Source organism: Sphaeramia orbicularis, chromosome 22, assembly GCF_902148855.1.
Source record: "Sphaeramia orbicularis chromosome 22, fSphaOr1.1, whole genome shotgun sequence".
Taxonomy (NCBI): Eukaryota; Metazoa; Chordata; class Actinopteri; order Kurtiformes; family Apogonidae; genus Sphaeramia; species Sphaeramia orbicularis.
In genome coordinates, this window is record NC_043978.1 from 55,862,592 (window position 1) to 55,885,799 (window position 23,208).

A 23,208-nucleotide genomic window follows, 5' to 3' on the forward strand; every position below is an offset into this window, starting at 1 on the left:
AGCAGGATTATTGCACAGGTGCGCCTTAGGCTGGACACAATAAAAGGAAGGCCACTCTAAAATGGGCACTTTTCCTGTAGTGGCTGGTCCAGGGGGGTCAGAGAAAACCAGTCAGTATTTGGTGTGAGCACCATTTTCCTCCCACAGTCTTCTTCATGAGTTCTCTGAAACCCCTTTGCAGATGGCTGATGGTCTGGGAATGAACATTCAGTTGACAGGCAGAAGCTCTGCTGGACAGTCCTGACGTCACATGACCAGTGCATATTCCCTCCAAACTGGTGACATCTGTGGCATTGTGCTGTGTGAGAAAAGTGCCCATTTTAGAGTGGCCTTCCTTTTATTGTGTCCAGCCTAAGGCCCACCTGTGCAATAATCCTGCTGTCCAATCAGCACCTGGATCTGCCACAGCTGTGAGGAGGAGGGGTTATCAAAGGACAAGTGTTCACCAACACACATTTAGACACATTTAGGAACAAGGTTTGACAGACATAAACACTGTGTGTACACAGAAGAAGTTTTACAACTGTGAGTTCAGCTCATGAAAAATGGGAGCAAAAACCAAAGTTTTGCATTTATATTTTTGTTCAGTGTAGATAAATGTGTACGACTTTGATGAAGCACACTTCTCTGTTTTCATATAATAACCTTTGAACTTACTCTTAACATTTATGATAATCTTCATGATTGGTGAATACTGGAAATTATCGAATTTTCAGTGAATTCATAGTGCAAATGTAGAAAATAATAACTAGTGTGTTGACCCGTGGGGATCCACAGGTTCTAGATGTGATAGTTTTTATGCTGTTGTGTAGTTGTGCATGCTGTACCACATTTGTCCAGCAGTCACCGCCAAAGTGTTGTGGCCATAGCAATGTGATTGTAAGGCTATTGTATTCCAAAATTACTAATATCTCCCAAAATATTGGTCCAGTCAACTTGCTGTTTCACTAGTCTGTTCCATGACCAAAAACACAAGTATGCCGACCTGCAGCAGTCAGCTGTGTACGGATATTGTGTGACTCCCTGGATACACACACATACGAATGCACAGAGGCCACTTGGCTTTTATAATAATAATAATAATAATAATAATAATAATAATAATAATCATCATCATCATCATCATAATAATGAGGAGGAGGCGGATAAGTCACTTAGAAAAGGTTAAATATATAGAATACATCATTTAAAAGTGGCCATAAAAATAGTTTTAGGTCCTTAAGTGTTAATATTTATCAAGTAGCTGAAAACAACTAACTTATGAACGGAAGTTGTTTGATGAAAATGATGTGAAAAGTCGATCTGCCACTGTGTGTTTCTGCTGCAGTGGATCCATATATGAACCTTGAATTCTTGTAATAGAAAAACTTTGGTGTTACTCGTTGTGGACCGTTTTAAGTCAGTTAACATTAGCATGTCGAGCTTCGGCCCTTAGTCCACACAAAGAGCCTAAGTCCCACCCCTTCCACATGCGCCCATGGGGGTTTATCTCATAAACAGAACTGTTTTAGACAGGTCATGTTTTGTTTAATGAGACGTGTCATTTTTGCTCTTGTTTGAATTATTCTATCAATTTCAAAGATGAAGTCAAGAAAGGCACAGTTTGTTGTAAAACAGTTCAAGTGTCAGACTGATAATATAAAGAATTCATAAATAGAAAGATTCCATTCTAGAAAGTCCCATAAGTGACGTCATTTAACTTTCTCTCTCCACAACCTCTGAGCCACTGAAAGTGTCTGTGCAGGTTCAACAGGTTTTGTAACTCAAAACTTTAAGCACTTTTAAGACTGTTTGACCATGGTCCTCCAGAATAAAATATGTCATGGTTGTGTTGGTGGCCTGTTTCCCATGAGATGAGAACATGCAATTCACTAAGCTGTTTCAGAAATCAGGTGTTACATTAATATATTTAACCAAAACAAGGGCCTTCTCAACTTGTACAATTATATTTTAAATAGATAAAGTGTGCAATGTTTGTTTGTATTCTTATTCTTACTCTCATTCTTACTACTACTTAATTGTTTATTTCTATTAGTACTTTCTAATGTGCAGTTGCCTGTTTTTCCACTACTGTTTTTATAGTTTTGTTATAATTATTTTTTTCCCTTTGTCTTGTAATATTTTGTATATATACTGGATGTGTTCAGTTTTGTGCTGCTATTGGAATCTTAATTTCCTGAGGGCTCTGCCCAAGGGATCAATAAGGTTCAATCTAATCTAATCTAATCTAATCTGATCTGATTTTATCTAATCTAATCTAATCATCATATGTATTTATTTAACAAATCCAAAAACTATTTGTGTCTAATCATAGTCCACCTCTCATATGTTTACCTCCACCAGGAGGTACTGTGATCACTTTGCTTTGTGTTTGTTTGTTTATTTATTTGTTAGCAAATTTAGTGTAAAACTCTTCCACCCATCTTTCCCAGATCTTCCCCACAGATAGGCCTAGGCCCTGGGACCAGCCCAGTCCATTTTGGTCCCAGTAGGACAAAGTTCAAGGTCACAGCAAGGTCACAACATCTACAGTTTTCCATCTGTCATCACTGAGACATTTTCCAAAATTCATTAAAAAATTCAAAACAACGCCGATTCTCCTCCAGTTGGATCCACCTGTAGCTTAGAACAGTCTCTTGTATGTGGAACTAAATCGTCCACATCCACTGTGGAATGTGGACTCTGTGGACATTTGCACTGAACACTGAAAATCCCATTTCCCACACATTTGTACCTCTGCCAGGAGGAACTGGGATCGCTTTGTGTGTCTGCGTGCGTGCGTGTTTGTCTGTTTGTCTGTTAGCAAGATAACTCAAAAAGTTATGGACGGATTTTCATGAAATTTTCAGGAAATGTTGATACTGGCACAAGGAAGAAATGATTAAATGTTGGTGGTGATCGGGGGTGGGGGGGTCCACAGGAGGGGGCCCCACTGATCTGTCTTGGTGGATGTCTGCGCTTTCCGGGTGCTTTTCTTGTTCATTATAACTCATCAAATATTGATTAGAATTTAATATAATCTGACATACACACGACTGGTACCAAGCTTCAACTTTGTACAAAATATGGTTCCGCTCCATTTTTCTTCCGTTACATTCTGTTGACTTTTGTTATTTTTTATGCACCATTTTCAATAAATCATAAAAAAATGCAATTCATGAAATATGATTCTGAACTTTGTTTTGCACATCCATAGTTTACAAAGAAATAGTCGATCCACACATGCACACCGTGTGGGTGCTTGGCAGAAGTTTGCATTCTCTGAATACTTGTCTATTGTTAGGTCTCGTGGAGTTCAGTATAAGGAGGAAGGACACTTGTCTCCAAAAAACAAGATGTCCAAACCCCTCCAGGCTTAAAAAAACAGCCACAAACCAATGAGTCACAGGCGTCGTCTGCATGGAAGACCTGCTTTCATCAACTACATTCAACCCCAGCTGGATAATTATCTCAGACCAATATTACAACACAACTGTTTACCTTGGTTTTGATGTTTTCAGTGGCGAGGCTTTGTGCGATTATGTTGATGCTCTCGCAGTGTCCCAGGACATGAGCTCTGCCTTGGGAGTTGTTCATCAGGGCTTTGATGCAGCCGATCAGCGAGGTGTGGATCTGAGACTCGGTCGTCTCATAGTCCATCGACTTGAGGAAGTTCAGGAGACAGGACAGGCCGTCCTGCTCGATGAATTCTGTTACAAACCTGTGGAATGGCAGGTTAGGGGTGTCCTCTGAGTAACCACAACACAGGCAAACAACAAAAGGCAGGTGGGGGTGCTTTTATTACCCCTCGGCCGAACGTTGTTGTAACCATTTTGTCGTCTGTCCATTCAATGACATAATCGCATTATCTGAGAAATCTGCATCAAATTCATACTGTGGATGCATCCTCACATGGAGCAGAAGTCTACTGAAAACAGATGACCTTGACCTACTTTTTCAAGGTCAAATCACCTTGTGCAGTTATATTATCTGAGTACTTTCAAATGTAAATATGTATGTAATAAGTTTTACACAAAGAATCTGATCCAGAGCTCTCAAACTCATTTCTCATTTCAGATCTACAAAGACACTAAACACTGAGGAACAGGAAGAAAAGAGTTCAAACTGGACTGAATTTTCTTTAGATATTTCAGGTTGGTCATATTTGTTCAGATTATACACATTTTATTGCAACAGGATAGTTTGTAAATGTGAATATTTTCTGCTGTAAAACTAAGACAACAATTTGAAGTTTTTCATTGTTTACAGGCATAGTGTAATATTATTTTATTCACATCAAACCCAGTAGTAAATCTGCAGTCATTCTTTTTTGTCAGTTATCCTGCTGTTATTATTTGACTGTACATCAGGGCTGTCAAACATGCGGCCCAGGGCCCAAATGTGTCCCCCCAAAGGTTTCAATCCGGCCCGTGGAATGAATTTGCAAAGTGTCTAAATTCCACAGTCCAGGCTGTGGAACTCATGTTAGTGTGGGTTCCACATCCAGACCAATCTGATCTACAGTCCCATAATAACAGCAGAAGAACCCACACAGAAGAAGGACGGCAGATTTACTACTGGGTTTGATGGACAAAAATAATATGACATTATGTCTGTAAATAATGACAACTACAAATTGTTGTCTTTGTTTTACAGCAGAAAATATTCATATTTACAAACTCTCCTGTAACAATAAAATGTGACTAACCTGAACAAATATGAACAACCTGAAATGTCTGTATTAAATTCAGTCCAGTTTGAACTCTTTTCTTCCTGTTCCTCAGTGTTTAGTGTCTTTGTAGATCTGACCCAGAATGCACAGGGAGAAATAAGTTGAGGCAGAATATTGTTAAAATTGCACTAAATTTTCTTAATTTTTTAAAATTTAAATTTCAGTTTTTTCAGGTTATTCACTTTTTTGGGGGGTATAGTTTATAAAAGTAAGAATTTTTCATAATTTAATTGGGTTTTGCACTAAAACAAAGACAAAAATTTGGAGTTGTCATTATTTCTAGGTTCTTCTGTTCTTATTTTACTGGTCCGGCCCACTGCAGATCAGATCAGGCTGAATGTGGAACCTGAAAGAACAGGAGTTTGAGAGCCCCTGCTGTAGATCAGATTGGTCTGTATGTGGAACCACAACTAAAATGAGTTCCACAGCCGTGACTGTGGAATTTTTGCACTTTGTAAATTCATTCCACGGGCCGGATTGGACCCTTTGGTGGGCTGCATTTGGCCCCCGGGACGCATGTTTGACAGCCCTGATCTAATGTAAATTATAGGGCAGTAACTTTCAACTGAATCTTACACAATATTTGGCCGAGGGGGATTAAAAGTGTGCAGCACATTATGTTTTCAGATGTACCTCATGGGCTGAGTCCTCAGAGCTGTCTTCAGACCTTCTACCATCTTATGTCTTTCATGCTCTTCCTCTCCTGCCAGTGCCAGCAGAGTCTTCCTCTATAAAGAAGCACAACCCAAAATGAAATAGAAAACACTGTATTCATACAGAACATGAAATTAGACATTTTAGTCTCCACGGTTACAGTCTAAAAATCTGAATTACTGACATTCTTTGCATTATGTGATAATAGTTTACAAATTAACCCTTTCATGCATGAATTATGAGAACCTTAATCAAGATTTTTTTCCTGAGTGTTTTTATTCCTCTGTAGGCATGAAAAAAGCAATATGACGGAATTTTTTCTTTTTATGAACCTATTTTTTATGGGGTTACAAAAATGTCCAGTCATCTGGACACCATGCATTCACTGACATACTGTGTAAAACTATGAAATACATTTTTTTAATGCTGTTAATCTGTTCACACATTTTAACATTCTATGACCTCCTGAGACCCAGTAATGCATTTTTGTCCTCTGTAGGGGACAAAAGTTTTACAGCTTTATAAAAAAAGAAAAATGCTGTCCACTGCAAAGGACATGCTGTAATTTTAAAAATAAAAATATCTGACAAAGCTGTTGCATCATGCCGTTTCCAATCAAGACAATTATTAAATGTAAAAAAGCCAGAACTTTTCCTTTCCTGGGTCTCTAGTTATTACTCAGATATGCAAAAAAAACCCTTGTTTTAAAAAAACCCTGTTAATTACAGTCTAATAACCATTAACAGTTGATTTACACTCAAATATGTTACTGCAGGTCAGGCTGATCCAGAACAATAATGGTATGAAGTGCATTGTATGGGATGATGCAGAAGCGTCCACTGTGTTGGTTGATATCCAAGTAAAAGAACCAAATCCATGACTTTACAAGAGAACACCTTTGAATAACTGTCCACTGTAGTGACCACTGTGCATGAAAGGGTTAAAAGCAAGATAAACACAGTTACATTTGTCCATGTGTTTCCCTGGATGTGAAGTGTGAGTGGATATTTCCCACTGAGTGGTTGAAGTCTTACTCACAGCCGCCATGGCCCTGAGCTGGTCGATGTAATACGCTGGCCAGCGGGTGGCTCCTTTATCCTCCTCTGCTTCCTGACAAACACAAACACAACAATAAATCCATGTGTTATCAGTCATACAATACTTTAACTTGGAAAATATTTTCTCACCATTTTCTTACTACAATAGATTTGCCATTTTTTCTCTGCTGGCAGAGCAAACATGGCGGCTCTGTGCTCCTCTGAGAGGTCCAGTTCATCCTGGAAGAGAAGAACAGATGGAAATGGAATGGTGAGAAACGCCCAGTCCATCATCAGGGACCCTCACCACGGGTTCCAGCGTCTGAAGTTTGCCTTGATCCCTTCAGGCCGGCGTTACCACGCTCCTCAGAGGAGAACCCACAGATATTCAAAATCTTTTATTCCTTCAGCTATCACACTTTTAAACTCTGACAGAAGCCATTTTATATTCTTTTTTCTTTTTTTTAACATTAGCAGAACCAATAGGGTCTTTTAGTCTGCATTGGTATTTATTGAGGTTTTGCACCACGTCACATGATCACATGGTTTTCTGTTTACAACGCCTTATTGGTAGGCAAGCTTTCCTTGGATCATACAACGTGTTAAAGGATGGACCTGCTAAACTCCTGTTAGAGGATGGACCTGCTAAACTCCTGTTAAAGGATGGACCTGCTAAACTCCTGTTAAAGGATGGACCTGCTACACTCCTGTTAGAGGATGGACCTGCTACACTCCTGTTAAAGAATGGACCTGCTAAACTCCTGTTAGAGGATGGACCTGCTAAACTCCTGTTAGAGGATGGACCTGCTAAACTCCTGTTAGAGGATGGACCTGCTAAACTCCTGTTAAAGGATGGACCTGCTAAACTCCTGTTAGAGGATGGACCTGCTAAACTCCTGTTTGAGGATGGACCTGCTAAACTCCTGTTAAAGGATGGACCTGCTAAACTCCTGTTAGAGGATGGACCTGCTAAACTCCTGTTTGAGGATGGACCTGCTAAACTCCTGTTAGAGGATGGACCTGCTAAACTCCTGTTAGAGGATGGACCTGCTAAACTCCTGTTAAAGGATGGACCTGCTACACTCCTGTTAGAGGATGGACCTGCTACACTCCTGTTAAAGGATGGACCTGCTAAACTCCTGTTAGAGGATGGACCTGCTAAACTCCTGTTAGAGGATGGACCTGCTAAACTCCTGTTAGAGGATGGACCTGCTAAACTCCTGTTTGAGGATGGACCTGCTAAACTCCTGTTAAAGGATGGACCTGCTAAACTCCTGTTAAAGGATGGACCTGCTAAACTCCTGTTAGAGGATGGACCTGCTAAACTCCTGTTTGAGGATGGACCTGCTAAACTCCTGTTAGAGGATGGACCTGCTAAACTCCTGTTAGAGGATGGACCTGCTAAACTCCTGTTTGAGGATGGACCTGCTAAACTCCTGTTAGAGGATGGACCTGCTAAACTCCTGTTAGAGGATGGACCTGCTAAACTCCTGTTAGAGGATGGACCTGCTAAACTCCTGTTAGAGGATGGACCTGCTAAACTCCTGTTAAAGGATGGACCTGCTAAACTCCTGTTAGAGGATGGACCTGCTACACTCCTGTTAGAGGATGGACCTGCTAAACTCCTGTTAGAGGATGGACCTGCTACACTCCTGTTAGAGGATGGACCTGCTAAACTCCTGTTAGAGGATGGACCTGCTAAACTCCTGTTAGAGGATGGACCTGCTAAACTCCTGTTTGAGGATGGACCTGCTAAACTCCTGTTTGAGGATGGACCTGCTAAACTCCTGTTAGAGGATGGACCTGCTAAACTCCTGTTTGAGGATGGACCTGCTAAACTCCTGTTAGAGGATGGACCTGCTACACTCCTGTTAGAGGATGGACCTGCTACACTCCTGTTAGAGGATGGACCTGCTACACTCCTGTTAGAGGATGGACCTGCTAAACTCCTGTTAAAGGATGGACCTGCTAAACTCCTGTTAGAGGATGGACCCGCTAAACTCCTGTTAAAGGATGGACCCGCTAAACTCCTGTTAGAGGATGGACCTGCTAAACTCCTGTTAGAGGATGGACCTGCTAAACTCCTGTTAAAGGATGGACCCGCTAAACTCCTGTGTGCCATTTATTACTTAGCTTTCACCAAGTATAAGTTAGGCAGAAGGACTGCTGGGTTCCACTGGTGGCAGTGGTGCTTCTGTTTAGAGTTTTACTGCTGTTTACTGCAGGTGTACGGCTGATGTGAGCCGGCTGGAACTGGGAACACTGGTTTTACCTACAAGTGTCACTTCACTGTTGGTAGTGAACCTGTAAACTCATCTACTGCCGCGTTTCTGCTACGTGGAACCGGCTCGACTTGGGTACCAGATACTATTCCTGCAGACCGTTTCCATTCCAGGGTACTCCCCTCTTTCCAGTACCTGGTCGTCATAGCGATGTGGTGCATTCCTTCTGTGTGCTCTGCTCACAGTTGCTGATAAACTCACTCGTTGCCTGTTGTCTCCACAAACTCCTGCTGAATTTTTACGTCAACCGCCACAGACTGAATCTCCTGACTGAATGGTGTAGTTTTACAGTTTACTGTCATCATGTGGATTCACCTACCGCTACATTTACTGGAAACTTTGCATCTGTTTTTTTGTAAAACGGTGGGTCACACAGACCACTCTGACCAATCAGAGGTCTGCAGTGTTTACACAGTGTCACTTTTAGTGTCTGGTCCCCAGTCCTGGAACCTCAGCGAGGTGATACCAAAAAACTAGTACCGGGTACCAAATTCCAAAAAAATAGTACCGGGTACCAAATTCCAAAAACTAGTACCAGGTACCAGATTCCAGGTCCTTTTTCATAATGGAAATGCAAAAAGGCTGAGTCGAGTGGAATGGAGCCAGTACCACGTAGAGGAAAGGCAGCATATGGGGCCTTTATCACAAGCAGACAGATCCGCAAACAACAACACACACAAACACCAGTCCAAAGAAAACACAATATAAAGCAACAGTTGTGACTCTGTGGATCCAGATAGCATGCCTACCAATATGGCAGTGTAAACAACAATCACATGACCGGTGACGTCAGCTGCAAGTCCTCCATTGATTGTTTATTGTTGATTATTTAAATGCATGTGTTCATAGGTGCTTTCAGTAATCCTGTATGTGTGCACTGATTTATTTACGTTTGTCACGTTGCACTTTGGATGTGGGCTGATGTCTGTGCTAAGCTGCAAATGAATTGTCCGTATGGGATAAATAAAGTTTTCTGAATCTGAATCTGAATGAAACAGGGGGAAAAGAAGTGCCCCCGTCAATAATATGATGATGAATGCGATGAAAGCAGGTGGATGTGGCTGTGGTTTGTAACTCACCACCAGCTCAGCGAACATGGAGTCCAGTTCCTGTGTGGGGGGCATGGGCAGCGTGGGCTCCAGTCCTGGGACGGCACTGGGGTTATTCTTATAAGAGTAGGTGATCTCAGGCTGTTCACTTCTTTTAAAGCAGCAGTAGAACAGAGAGGACAGGGTGCCCTCCTGCCGCTGCTTCCCATCGGACGCCATGGTCACAGCGGGGCTTTCCACTGCACACGAGAGGAGAAATGAAATAAAAGCGGTCAGATGCATCCACTGGCCCTGCATCACCATCTGCACTTCTATTTACAAGTAACATACAGTTCTGTGCAAAAGCCCTCATCACATTAGGTTTGTTGGTTTCGTAAAATGATCATGTCCACACATATGCATTTGTCTGCGTATTAACATCCAGTATGGTACGTGTGAAGTACAGAAAAACTAAAGTTTCAGTGAAAAAACAGCTTCCATAAACCAAATAGGGCTGTGTATCAGCAAGAATCTGGTGATATGTTTATGTTTACGCATTTGGCGGACGCTTTTTTCCAAAGCGACTTACAGGGAAAACCAGTTAAATCACTCAATCAATCAAATTTTATTTATATAGCGCCAGATCACAAAAAAGTTCTCTCTTGACATTTTATATATAGAGTTGGTCAAAACCAGACTCTAAGTCAATTCTACAGAAACCCAACAGAATCCTCCAGGAGCAAACACAGTGATGGTGACAGTGGAAGGAAAAACTTCCCTTTAACAGCAGAAACCTCGAGCAGACCCAGACTCCTGGAGGATGGCCGTCTGCCTCGACCAGTTGGGGTTAAAGAGAGAGAGTAGAGAAGGGGAAAAAGAGAGAGTGATAGAGATAGAGACTGGGGGAGAGGGGGAGAAGGGGGGAGTAGGGGGAGACACATGGAGGCGGTTGAGGATAAGTGAGTGGTGATGATGAGGGCAGGAGAGAGGCAGGACCACCGCAGCAGGTCCAGAGATAATCGTGAAAGAATCTGTGGTTGTCCTGGGAAAAACCTTATTAGAATATTTCAAATGGAATGTTTGAAAGTGCTAGGATAGGAGGTGCTCTCGGAAGAGCTGGGTCTGCAGGAGCTTCTTGAAGATAGGCAGGGATGACTCTGTTCTTGTAGCACTTGGTAGAGTGTTCCACCAACGTGGAACGACCCATGAAAAGAGCCTGGATTGTCTTGTACAAGGTCTGGGGACCACCAGACTACGTTCCCCAGACGAGCGGAGTGGTCGTGGGGCGACATAAGCTTTTATCAGTGCACCTAAGTAGACAGGAGCAGACCCACGGAGAATTTTGTAGGCTAGGATTAAAGATTTGAATTTGATGCGGGCAGCTATGGGTAGCCAGTGTAACTCAATGAGTAAGGGGGTGACATGTGCCCTTTTAGGGTGAGTAAGGGGGTGACATGTGCCCTTTTAGGCTGATTGAAGACCAGATGCGCTGCTGCATTCTGGACCATCTGTAGTGGTTTGACAACACAAGCTGGGAGGCCCGTTAGAAGAGCATTGCAGTAGTCAAGACGGGAGATAACCATATTCTGCATCAGGAGCTGGGTGGAGATAACCATAGTCTGCACCAGGAGCTGGGTGGAGATAACCATAGTCTGCACCAGGAGCTGGGTGGCCTGTTCGGTTAGGTATGGCCTGATCTTTCTTAGGTTGAACAGAGTGAAACGGCATGATTGGGTGACAGAGGCAACGTGATCCGTGAAGGTCAACTGATTATCAATCATGACTCCCAAGTTACGTACTACACTGGTAGGAGCCAGAGGTATGGAGTCAATAGTGATGGAGATGTCCTGCTGTATGGTTGGCTTAGCTGGGAAGACCAGCAGTTCAGTTTTGGACAGGTTCAGCTGAAGGTGATGGGCTTTCATCCATGCAGATATGTCAGAGAGACAGTCTGAGATCCGCGCTGAGACTGTGGAGTCATCAGGTGGGAATGACAGATAGAGCTGGGTATCATCAGCATAGCAATGATATGAGAAGCCGTGTGAGTGGATGATCTGACCGAGTGAGGTGGTGTGTATGGCAAAAAGGAGGGGGCCCAACACAGAGCCTTGGGGGACCCCTGTGGTGAGGCGGTGAACTGCTGATGTGTGCCCTAGCCAGGACACTCTGAAGGACCAACCAGTAAGGTAAGATTGAAACCAGGAGTGTGCGTGGCCTGTGATGCCCATGTTCCAGAGTATGGATAACAGGATATCATGACTGACAGTGTCAAATGCTGCTGATAAGTCCAGTAGAATGAGTACTGAGGACTTGGCTGCTGCTCTAGCCTCTTTCAAGGCTTCTGTCACAGACGACAGAGCCGTTTCAGTGGAGTGGCCGATTTTGAAGCCAGATTGGTTGATGTCAAGGAGGTTATTTTGGGAGAGGAATTCTGTGACCTGTTTGAAAACCGCCCTTTCGATGGTCTTAGAAAGGTATGGGAGGAGTGAGACTGGTCGATAATTCTCCACTTGAGTGGGGGTGAGGGAAGGTTTTTTGAGAAGTGGTGTTACCTGCGCTTGTTTAAATACTGTAGGAAATGTTCCTGAAGTCAGTGAAGCATTCATCACATGTGTGATTGGTGCTGTGATAGTAGGGGCTACAGACTGTAAGAGGTTGGATGGAATAGGGTCCAACAGGCATGTGGTAGGACGGCTAGAGGAAAGGAGTTTAGACACCTCGTTCTCTGTGAGGGGAGTAAATGAGGGGAATGACGCAGTTGGGCTTTTATCAGTTGAGTTAGTAGTAGCCATAGTCAGGGGAGAGGAAGCAGTGTGTGATGATGATGATGTTGAAGAAGGAGGCGTGCAGTCTATGGGTGGATCAGTGAACTGACTGCTGAGAGTAGACACTTTATTTGTGAAAAATGAAGCAAAACTGTCTGCTGTCAGATTAGTAGTGGGCGGTGGAGGTGGAGGGTTGAGTAGTGTTTTAAAGGTTGAGAATAGTTTCTTGGTGTCGGTGGCAGAATGAATTCTGTTCTTATAGTAAACCTTCTTCGCAGCAGTGACACTGGATGAGAAGGATACCAATAGTGACTGGAATGTGATCAGGTCAGAAGAGCTTTTTGTTTTGTGCCATTTTCTCTCTGCGGCTCTGAGGTTGGTACGCAGCGACCGGAGGTTATCATTGAGCCATGGGTGGGACTGGGAGGATGGAGCGGGTCTAGTAGATAGAGGGCACAGATTATCCAGACAGGAGCTAAGTGTAGAGCACACAGACTCAGTGGCATCATTAACCTCTAAGGAGGAAAAAGTGCTGGGGGGAGGGAGAGCGGAGGCTACGACAGTGGAGAAGTGGGTGGGGGACAAATTGCAGAGGTTGCGGCGGAAAGAGACCATGGGGGAGGGAGCAGAGTGTTTTTCAGGGAGAGACACACTGAACTGAATGAAATAGTGGTCAGACAGGTGTAAAGGTGTGACTGTGAGAGCATCTGTGATGCAGTTTCGGGTGAAAATGAGATGGAGCTCTTTACCAGCTTTGTGGGTTGGAGGACTGCAAACCCGCTGTAGCTCAAAAGAGAGTATTAGTGACATGAAATCTGAGAAGCTGGGATTGTCTAAGTGGATGTTCATGTCACCGAGGACTAGCATGGGGCAGTCATGCTCTGGGATGGAGGAAAGCAGAGTGTCCAGCTCATCAGGAAAATCACCCAGTTGCCCTGGTGGACGATAAATGACAATTATGTAAAGTTTGACTGGTGCTGTCACTAGGATGGCATGGTATTCAAAGGAGTTGTATTTGGCTGAAGGTAGGAGTTGATTGTATTTCCATTTGTTGGAAATTAACAGACCCACACCACCTCCTCGTCCAGATGGATGAGAGGTATAAGAGAATGTGTGGTTGGTAGAAAGTGCGGCTGGGGTTGCATTGTTTTCAGGCGTAATCCAGGTTTCAGTGAGAGCCAGGATGTCCAGTGTGTGATGGTTGGCATAGGCAGCAATAAAATCTGCTTTGTTCACTGCAGATTGGCAATTCCACAACCCTACAGAGAAGGACGCACCAATGACTGTGGTGTATATTAATGGGCGGAGATTGGTGATATTACGATGCCTTTTAGCAGTGTGAAACCCCATACGTGAACCGAAAATAACAGGAATGGGATGGTGACCAGTAGAGAGATTGTTCCTCAAAGGTGAGCTGGTGTGAGTGAGGGGTGTAACTGTCATTAGTGAGGGGCTGGGAGAGGAGGAGAGATCAGCTGGGGTGGTATTCAGTCTGACTACAGACTGTACAGGAGACTCTGAACGTGGTGATGTTTGATGTGACCAGCAGGGGGAGCAGGTGACTGCAGCAGAAGACGGGGAGCGTAGTCACATAGGTGTGGGTGTGGTTTTAGTCTGGACAGCGTGTTGAATGTTTTGAGCCAGGACGCTGCTGCCTAGTGTAGAGGGGTGGACACCATCGGACTTGTAGAAGGAGGGGCGGTTCCAGAACAGATTAAAGTTATCAATAAAACTGAAGCCGTTCAGAGCAGAGGCGGACTGGAGCCAGGTGTTCAGGCTGAGGAGGCGGCTGAAACGGCCCACACCACGGGCAAAGGAGGGGAGGGGCCCGGAAATGAAAACAGCCTTCCCGGATCCTTTCAGTTTATCAAAGAGGTTTTTAAAATGAACCTTCGTCACTTCGGACTGTTGAAGAGAAGTGTCATTGAAGCCCTTGTGAACTATGATCCGGGTAACGGTGGACGGCAGTGAGAGCAGCAGCTGAGGCAGTTCATGGAGGATGGAGGTGATGGCGTTAAAGAAACGGACGGTACGGATGATGGAGTCCCCGAGGATAGCGGTGGTCGGAGGGAAAAGTGGTCGAGGAGACAGTGTTGAAGGTGAAGGGTTCCTGGTCTCTCTAGGTAGACATTCCATGGGTGGACCGTCGGAGTGACGGCGGACAGCCTCTCGGAGGAGGCGGCGCCGGGCAGAGGAGCGGACCGAGGAGCAGGGACCCTTGTTCGACGGCTTTACAGGAGGAACGGCTTTAGGACCGTCGCCGGTAATCAGTTCGGTGGCAGCCACGGAGTCAGCAGGAGCCGGTTCCGGGACAGAGCCAGGTGGGATGGGGGGCACACCAGCCGCGGGGGGAGGAGCCGGAGCGTCCTCCACGGACAGGACGGCGAAGCGGTTTGATGTGTTGATGGTCGGCGGTGGTGAGTCTTTGCTGGTGTTCTTTTTGCGGCCACGAATCACCACTTCAGACCAGGGTGTAGAACACGGGGGACGAGGACAGGCAGAGGAAGGATCCCATAACACCGTATCATCACAGGAGGCTTTGGGCTTCTCTGCGCTTTTCAGGAACAGACTGGACAGTGTGGGAAGGCGGCTGGAGAAACCACAGAGCTGGGCATTTTTCTCCTCGAGTTCTGCGGAGAGGCGCAGTATTTCCTCTTTGAGGTCCGCGATAGTTTGGTAAGCCTTTACCAGGGTTTTGTTTGCTTGGACGAGAGGACTATCTCCAGCTGATGAGGATGACGCCATGGTGGAAACAGCGAGATACCGGGCAGAGCGCGGGAAGCGATGGGTGACAACCAGAGGTAAGGATCCACTGACAATACTGACCTGTCCTGATGGAGGTTTGGGTTGATAGCGTCAAGTTAAAAAGACACGGTTCAGAGGTTAGGTTCAAGTGAGGAAGCGTTGAAAGGCAAGAAATAAGTAGTTAAAAGGCTGGATTTCTAGGAGTAGATCCGCCGGCGGTTTGACAGACGCCACGCATGCGCAGGACTATGTATGATATGTATGATGTATGATACGATACAAATCACAATACTAAGATCACGATACAATATATCACAATATATCATGACACTGTTAAAAAGGCAATTTTTTGTTTGTTTCTTTTTTTAAAAGATTTTTTCCTGGAAGAATTGAATTATACCAGAAACCTGCACAAATACTAAACACATTTTTATTAGATCACAACAGGATCTAATGTTATAGCACAACATTTTTCTAATTCTCCTAGTTTCCAAAGGAACTCTCATCTGCCTCTCAGACAGAAATGAAATATTGCGATATATTACAGAACCGATATTTTCTAACAGCCCTAAAACCAAAGTGGTCGTATTTAAGCCTTCTTTAACGCTTTTATTCAGACAATATGAGATTTATCGCATTAATTTTCAGATGTTTTAGTCCAGGTTTCATTCAACACATGTCAGATGTTTTTAACTGTTTGTGCTGCTTCTTCTCATGGGGTCAGAGGTCACATTAAATAATCATTTTAACCTGAACAACTCATTTACTTCAGGGTTTTTTTTGTGTCTTTAAAGGCTGTGCACTTAAATCCTGTATTTTCGTGTTGTATGTGAAGAAAAGAGAATGAGAAACACATACGTATAATCATTTGAACCCATTAAAGGTGGCCTAAGACTTCTGCACAGAACTGTACTTTAGTAAAAGACCTTTTTAGGAAGAATTCTTTAATAGGTAGGAACTTGCTTTTGGAATGTAACTAAAGTTTCTTGTATAACTATATTAGGCTTCAAAGAGAGAAAAGGATATACACATCATGATAATATTTAACATGTGAATATTTAATTTTTATTTTGATTGAAACTATAATCTGATTTTGTTTTGTTTTCCTGCATTTATTCCATCCTGCAAAAATAATATATGTAGGACGATCTTGTTTTTCTACTGATTAACTGAATGAAGGAAATAATTGTACTGGAATGTGCTCCAGGAAAAATAATCTGTGAAGGATTTCTGCCAATCCACACCCTTCTTCTGCTTCAAAAGAGCACCCACATTTCGAGCACTGTTGTGTATAAAACTATGGCAGAAAAAAAATACCGTGGCTGGCAACAGCTGACAGGAATAGATGAGCAAAACCAAAAACAGAACATATAAAAGAGACTGGAGGTAGGAGTATCTACATTTTTAATTCTTCCTACTCCTTTTCAAGCATGTTTAATTTCATTTATTTGTATTTCATTTATTGATTCTCTCTTCTCGTTTGCTTATTTATCAGCCTTTTATGTATCATTACTGATATTTTGTTGGTTTTGTTTTGTTTTGATTTCTCTGTTCGAAATAAAGATTTCCAGTCAAACCACAACATATGATCATTCTTCTCATCCCCACACTGGGAAGAAGATCAACATGCAGGATCTCAGAAACTGTAACTCAGTACATTTTATTTACCATGTCCCTGCGGTCAAGCGTATGTAGACCACAAATGACCGCTTAAAGCAATGAACATCCCAAAACAAAACTGTAATCTCCACAGGCAGCATGGACCAGGTTAGCACTAAACACTACCACCGTTTATTTTTGTCCTTAAAGTAATACATGACTGAGTCGTTCATGACACTTTCTGAGGCAGCAGTTCTCAAACTTTTGTCAGTGGAGTATCCCCTCAAATATTCTTTTTTAGCCATGTACCCCCAACTCTCGCTGCAGCATTTTTGATTGAAAAAAATTAGGCCAAATTTGTTCCTGTTTCAAAGGTGTCTGTTTATATTTTCAAAACTTTGTGACCAAACAGCATATATTTAACTGTAATGCATAAAAAATAACATGTTTTTTAAAGTAAATTTTGTGTGCAAAATATAAACTGAAATGTGCCCTCTTAAAATAAATAAATTGGTCATTAATTAATAAATTAACCTTTCATCAACAAAACATAATTACTTAGCTACTCAAATAAACTCATTTTGAATAATGTAAAATAGAAATGTTCTTAAAATGTTACCAAAGCTTAAACAATATGATTGACAATTAAACTATTATATGAATGTATTTATTGTGTTTTAAATTTCAGCATTAATTTTCATTATTTATTTGTATTCAGGACATGATGGCTTATTTAATGTATTTTTCAGATAAAAGTTTTTCAGGTTCCCCCTGGGCTTCTTCCAAGTAGCCCTGGCAGTACTATGTGTACCCCTGGCATTAGATGTGTTTTTAACACACCAGTTTAGTCAAAAACCTCTGAAAAATTAGGATTCATTGAAATTTATAGATTATCATGAGCCCCTAATTCAGGGCTGTCAAACATGCGGCCGGGGGGCCAAATGCGGCCCACCAAAGGGTCCAGTTCAGCCCCTGGGGTGTTTTTGTCAAGTGCAAAAATTCCAGTCTTGAACTGAATTAAGCAAAAAAAAAATTAGCTTGAATTAAGACAAAATCTTGAATTAAGTCAAAAACTCTTCAATTAAGACAAAAATAATCTCAAATTTAGCAAAAAATCTTGAATTAAGCCAAAAAAAAAAAATCTAGAATTTTTCTTTTTTACTTTCTTGTTTAGTTGGTACGATAAGGTCACTGAGCCTTTTCTGAAAAAGGAACGGAGGATGAATTTATGTTGAAATAACTGGACTTTTTTTGATGTAAGCCGACAGTGAGCTTCCGCTGTCTGAAAGAGCAGCCGCTGCCGCTGGATCAGTCCTGTTCCCTTCATCCAGACCATCATTAACTGTCCCTGTGTCCACAACGTCCCCTGTGGTGGGATTTATTTAGGTCAGTCTCAGATCGATGCTCTGTTAAAGCGCCATCGGAATGGACTGAATACAACTCTGAAGTTCAGAACTAACTCTCAATGCACAGAATAATTCACTGGAACTTCACAAATGTGTGACATGGAAAACTGTCCCAGCTGACGTTGTGACTGAGGAGATTATTTCAAATCATGGCCTTATTTTGACACTCTTCAGACTTCCTTTAGTGCTTCTCATTCCACTTTAAACCAACTCTTACGTCATGGTAGTTTATATGAGCATCATGTGAACTCCACACTGAGCTGACAGGCCGTTCAGGAGCAGCAGGATTATGTGAAGCGCACTGACCTGACAGACAGGTTGAGAGGACACGCCCACAGCAGGGACACCTTCTGCTGAGCAGGGTTCAGGCACATCCACAGGTTCAGCCATGACTGCGTTTGCTCGTGACGCTGATTGGTTTTCTCTCATCACCTCTTTGGGCGTCATGCAGGATGGCATTTAAATACCTCCAAACACTTCATCCAGGCACCATCTTTGCAGTGATTAACAGTTAACTCAACATAACTGACAGCTAACAAAAACATAGTCTGCCCTCTTAGATCGTATTCTATTCCATTTTTCTTCAAATTCTTATATTTGTGTAACACATCAGGAAATCATTCCTGCCTGTGTCCATTAGACTGGGTCATTGTAATACTACTAATACCACATAATCTAATCCACTAGTAACCACATACTCATAGTTACGCACAACTATGTTTTTGCACACTTATGTATATTTCTTTAATTATCATATTGATAATATATTTTAGTAGACGTCCTCCATCTGATATCCAGTCAATTGTCCTCACTGTACCAATGTTTGTGAGACTATTTTCGAGTACATATTGTGCAAATTGCTTTTCTAATTTAATATTTTGAGTGTGTGTGTATATATATATATATATGTATCAGCTTAAATTTCTTTAGACAAAAACTGACACGATGACGAAAACTAGAATTGTAAAAACACTTTCATTAACTGAAATAAATAAAAACTATAATTAAACTAAAAAAAACATAACTAACTGAAACTGTATTGTGTGTTTATAAAACTAACTAAAACGGACAAAAATTACAGATAAAATTCCCTTCGTTTTCATCTTTGTCAATGTCAGATTGATACAAAATTGATTTATTTCGCTCAAGCAATTTTAGCTAGCAGCATCATATGATATTTAAGGGTCCGTCACTTGTGGTTTCCAGTCGTCTTCTGGTCCCCACTCTACCTGGAAACATGGAGACTAAAGCAGCAGAGTCCTGTCTGGGATTGATTTGAATAGGAGCACAGAGAAGAAGAGAAAAGAGACCACTGAACTACAACTGAACTACAACTGAACTACAACTGAACTACAACTAAAATTAAACTACAACTAAACTAAAACTAAAATTAAACTACAACTGAACTACAACTGAACTACAACTAAAATTAAACTACAACTAAACTAAAACTACAACTAAACTACAACTAAGCATTTAGAAAAAAAAATAAAACTAGTAAAAACTAGCAAACCTGCTCTAAAAACGAATTAAAACAAACTGAATTAGAGAAAAAAAAAAGTCAAAACTAAATAAAACTAAACTAGAATGACAAATCCAAAGCTCTTATAACCTTGCCTGTAGGCACAGTTTGTTTACATTCCAAAGGATATACTTACTGTGTTCCAATCCTATCAATGTTTTTACATAATGAGTCAATGAAATGGAAGGTTGGTGCAGAACTCCAATAGTAATCAGCAGTGTGTGTGTGTGTGTGTGTGTGTGTGTGTGTGTGTGTGTGTGTGTGTGTGTGTGTGTGTGTGTGTGTGTGTGTGTATTGTCATACTTCATGCTGATGGTCAGATCAGTCTGCTGCTTTGAGTCCACAGTGTTTAATCCATTCCGTATTCACGGCTGTAGGCAGTGTGTTTTCTGTGCACACCAGAGGTCATGGTCAGGTTCACCACAGCAGACCTGGACCTGAACGGCCTCATTCACCTCAAGGACAGTGGACGAGTAAATGTTTGCTAAGGTTACTCTGTGTGTGTTTTCCATGCTACTCCACTGCATGTTTCATTCACCAAGTACAAACACGCAGCCTGATCACAATCCAGCTGTACCAGTATATGTGTATCAGTTCTTAATCAGTATTTCAAACAGATCCTCCAAAACCATTCCCAAAATGTTTCTTTGTCCATCTTATTACTAGATCTGTCAATCCTCCAAATTAGAAGAAAATCAGATCAAAACTGATCAAATGTCGACCCAATGAGTGTGAAAACGTGCACAATTTGATTGTTATAAGAGAGCAAAATGATTGTCCATAATGTTTTGGAACACAATAAATAATTCCTACTCAACTCCTGTGTCTTTTTATTCCAAATACACACATCCCATTGCTTTTCATTTATTGATCCTTTTTGTTGAACAGCTGTTTGATTATCAATTCTTATTTTCAGTATTAAGACAATCCACCATTTTGTTGTTAACCCCTTCTTTTCCAGCCCTTTAATTGGAATAATAGAATGGGAACCTGTTCTTTCAGTATTATTAGGACTAAATCTGCACAACTAGACAGATGTGGCTCTGCTCCCTGGTATGCTGCACAACATTTGGAACAATGTGTCAAACGGATGTTTACGTGGAAGCGCATGTTTTCAATGGTGCGTTGTTCACCCAAATTCCTGGAGTGTCCGTACACCAATATACTTCCATCACTGATCTGGACTCTATGCCTTACAGATCTACTGTTGTCACTGGTTCCAAATGTTTGTGTCCTCCTGTACCAGGAAGACTTAGTTCCAGATGGAACACAGATGCCACCATGTGCTCAGACACATTTCCATTCACATCTGCTAGAGTCCGTACACCAGTAGTGTCCGTACACCACATTCTAAATATGTGGCTCTGATTTGACTGTTTCTGTCAATATATGGAATTTTTCAGCAGGCATGCTTTGGACACCACATCTATGCAAGAAACAATGCATGATTCTGCTGAGGTCTGAAACATTTGTATATGTGTGTAGGCATTAAATATGGAGGCTATTAGGCTGGAGTGTCCGTACAGCCAAGAATGTGTGATCTGACAGGGGTACAAGCCTGACACATTTACAGGAGACACCAGAATACACACAGATTTAGGACTTTAAAAGAGAAATATCAGACAAATCAAATGGCCTGTCTGATATTTGGATAGAGCAGTATTATTTTATATCTGTATGTGCACCCTTTCTGGTACCTGGACTGGGATCAGGCCGACAAAACCATTTCCACTTCTGTTTCTGCTAGGGTCTGAAATTGGCATCTCATCATTTATAGATATAGTTGCGCTCATAAGTTTTACATACCCTAGCAGAATTTCTGATTCTTTGGCCATTTTTCAGAGAATGTGAATGATAATACAAAAACTTTTCTTTCACTCGTGTCTAGTGGTTGGGTGAAGCCATTTATTGCTCTTTTTAACTCATAGTGACAACAGAAACTATCCAAATGAGCCTGATCCAAAGTTTCCATCCCCTGATTATATATGTAGTTATATATAGTTATAGATCTTCTGTATCGGCCCCTTTAACATCAATGACAGCTTGAAGTATTTTGTGGTAGTCGTGGATGAGGCTCTTTATTTTCGCAGATGGGAAAGCTGTAAAAACTCCTTCACTTCCTTTAAGATTTTGGGTTTTCTACCATGAACTGCATGTTTGAGACCTCCCCAAAGTGGCTCAACGATATTACTGACATGGCCCCTCCTTCACCTTCACTTGTTTCTGCTGTAGCCAGTGACAGGTGGACTTGACCTTGTGTTTTGGGTCACTGTCATTTTGGAACATCCAAGAGCGTCCCATGTGCATGCTGTCAGGGTATGTAAACTTATGAACACAACTGTACACTTATCTTTAAGTTTTCCTGCTGCTCATTCAACTTCATCAGCTCTTTCAGTATCTGTTGTTTAAATTATTTGACTGTTTCCAATTTTGCAACATATATTTTGTTTATGCCTGCACTTCTTCTATACTACATTGTATGCTTTCAGTATGTGTCTCTTATATTCAATACTATTTATACTACTTCTTCACATTGCTTTGCAGTACGTTGATAGAAACAATAACTAAAAGTAATGAAAATAAATATACTTAAGTGACAGTCCCATTAGGTTCATACTGTCTACTACACAGGTGTCAAACATGCAGCTCAGGGGCCAAAACCAGCCCGCCAAAGGTTCCAATCCGGCCCGTGGGAAGAATTTGCAAAGTGCAAATTTAGGGCATCAAACTCAAAAATGATATCATAATAACCTATAAAGAATGACAAATCCAAATTGTTTTAGTGCAAAAAATAACATTCGATTATGAAAATGTTTACATTTACAAACTATCCAAACAAAAGGGATGCGAATAACTGGAAAAAAAAAAAAAAGAATTTGTTAAGAAATATAAGTGGAATTTTAGCAACTTTCTGCCTGTTACTAAATGTTTTGTGCATATGTATAAATGATAAGTCGAGGCATAATATGGATAAAACGATAGCGCTTGTTGGGTTTTTTTCTAACCTTTGTTGAAGCGACACCAAGTGACAAGGAGATTTATGTACAATATTGTACAATATTTACATTTACATTAAATCATCATAATGTGGGGTGGGGGGTGGGTAAGATATATGGCATGTAATATACAAAAGAAACAAAATGTCAGTCAGTTGTATGAATCAATGTCCTGTCTTTGTTGTGAAAATGTTCTGTGTGTGGTGGAGTGTGTATGTGTGTGTATGTGGTGTGACTGTTGTGATGTGGGCTTCTCAAAAAAAAAAAAAAGAAAAAAAAAAACAGGGACATGTCCAAAGATAATCATTAGGTAACTGAAACTAAATGAGAAGAAGAGAAAGGAAAAGGAGAGAGAGAAAAAAAAAGGAGGAAAATGGAGGGTAATAAAAATAAATAAGTAAATAAATAAATGAAAATAACCAAATGACATTACAAGTACAATCCATCTACATTTGATGCCATT

The 23,208-nt window shown here is 41.6% G+C and overlaps 1 protein-coding gene across 2 annotated transcripts in view; it reads right to left on the reverse strand.

The window, feature by feature from the left end:
- Positions 1-23,208, reverse strand: part of LOC115414304 (disheveled-associated activator of morphogenesis 1-like) — a 64,570-nt gene that overhangs the window by 38,510 nt on the left and 2,852 nt on the right. For both annotated transcript variants that reach the window (XM_030127603.1, XM_030127602.1), the window contains exons 2-6: positions 9,764-9,972; positions 6,553-6,642; positions 6,404-6,475; positions 5,345-5,439; positions 3,481-3,700 (exon numbers count right to left, since the gene is read on the reverse strand). In XM_030127603.1, the coding sequence (XP_029983463.1) occupies positions 3,481-3,700; positions 5,345-5,439; positions 6,404-6,475; positions 6,553-6,642; positions 9,764-9,952 (666 nt within the window). In that variant the 5' untranslated portion in view covers positions 9,953-9,972. The remainder of the gene's footprint in view (positions 1-3,480; positions 3,701-5,344; positions 5,440-6,403; positions 6,476-6,552; positions 6,643-9,763; positions 9,973-23,208) is intronic.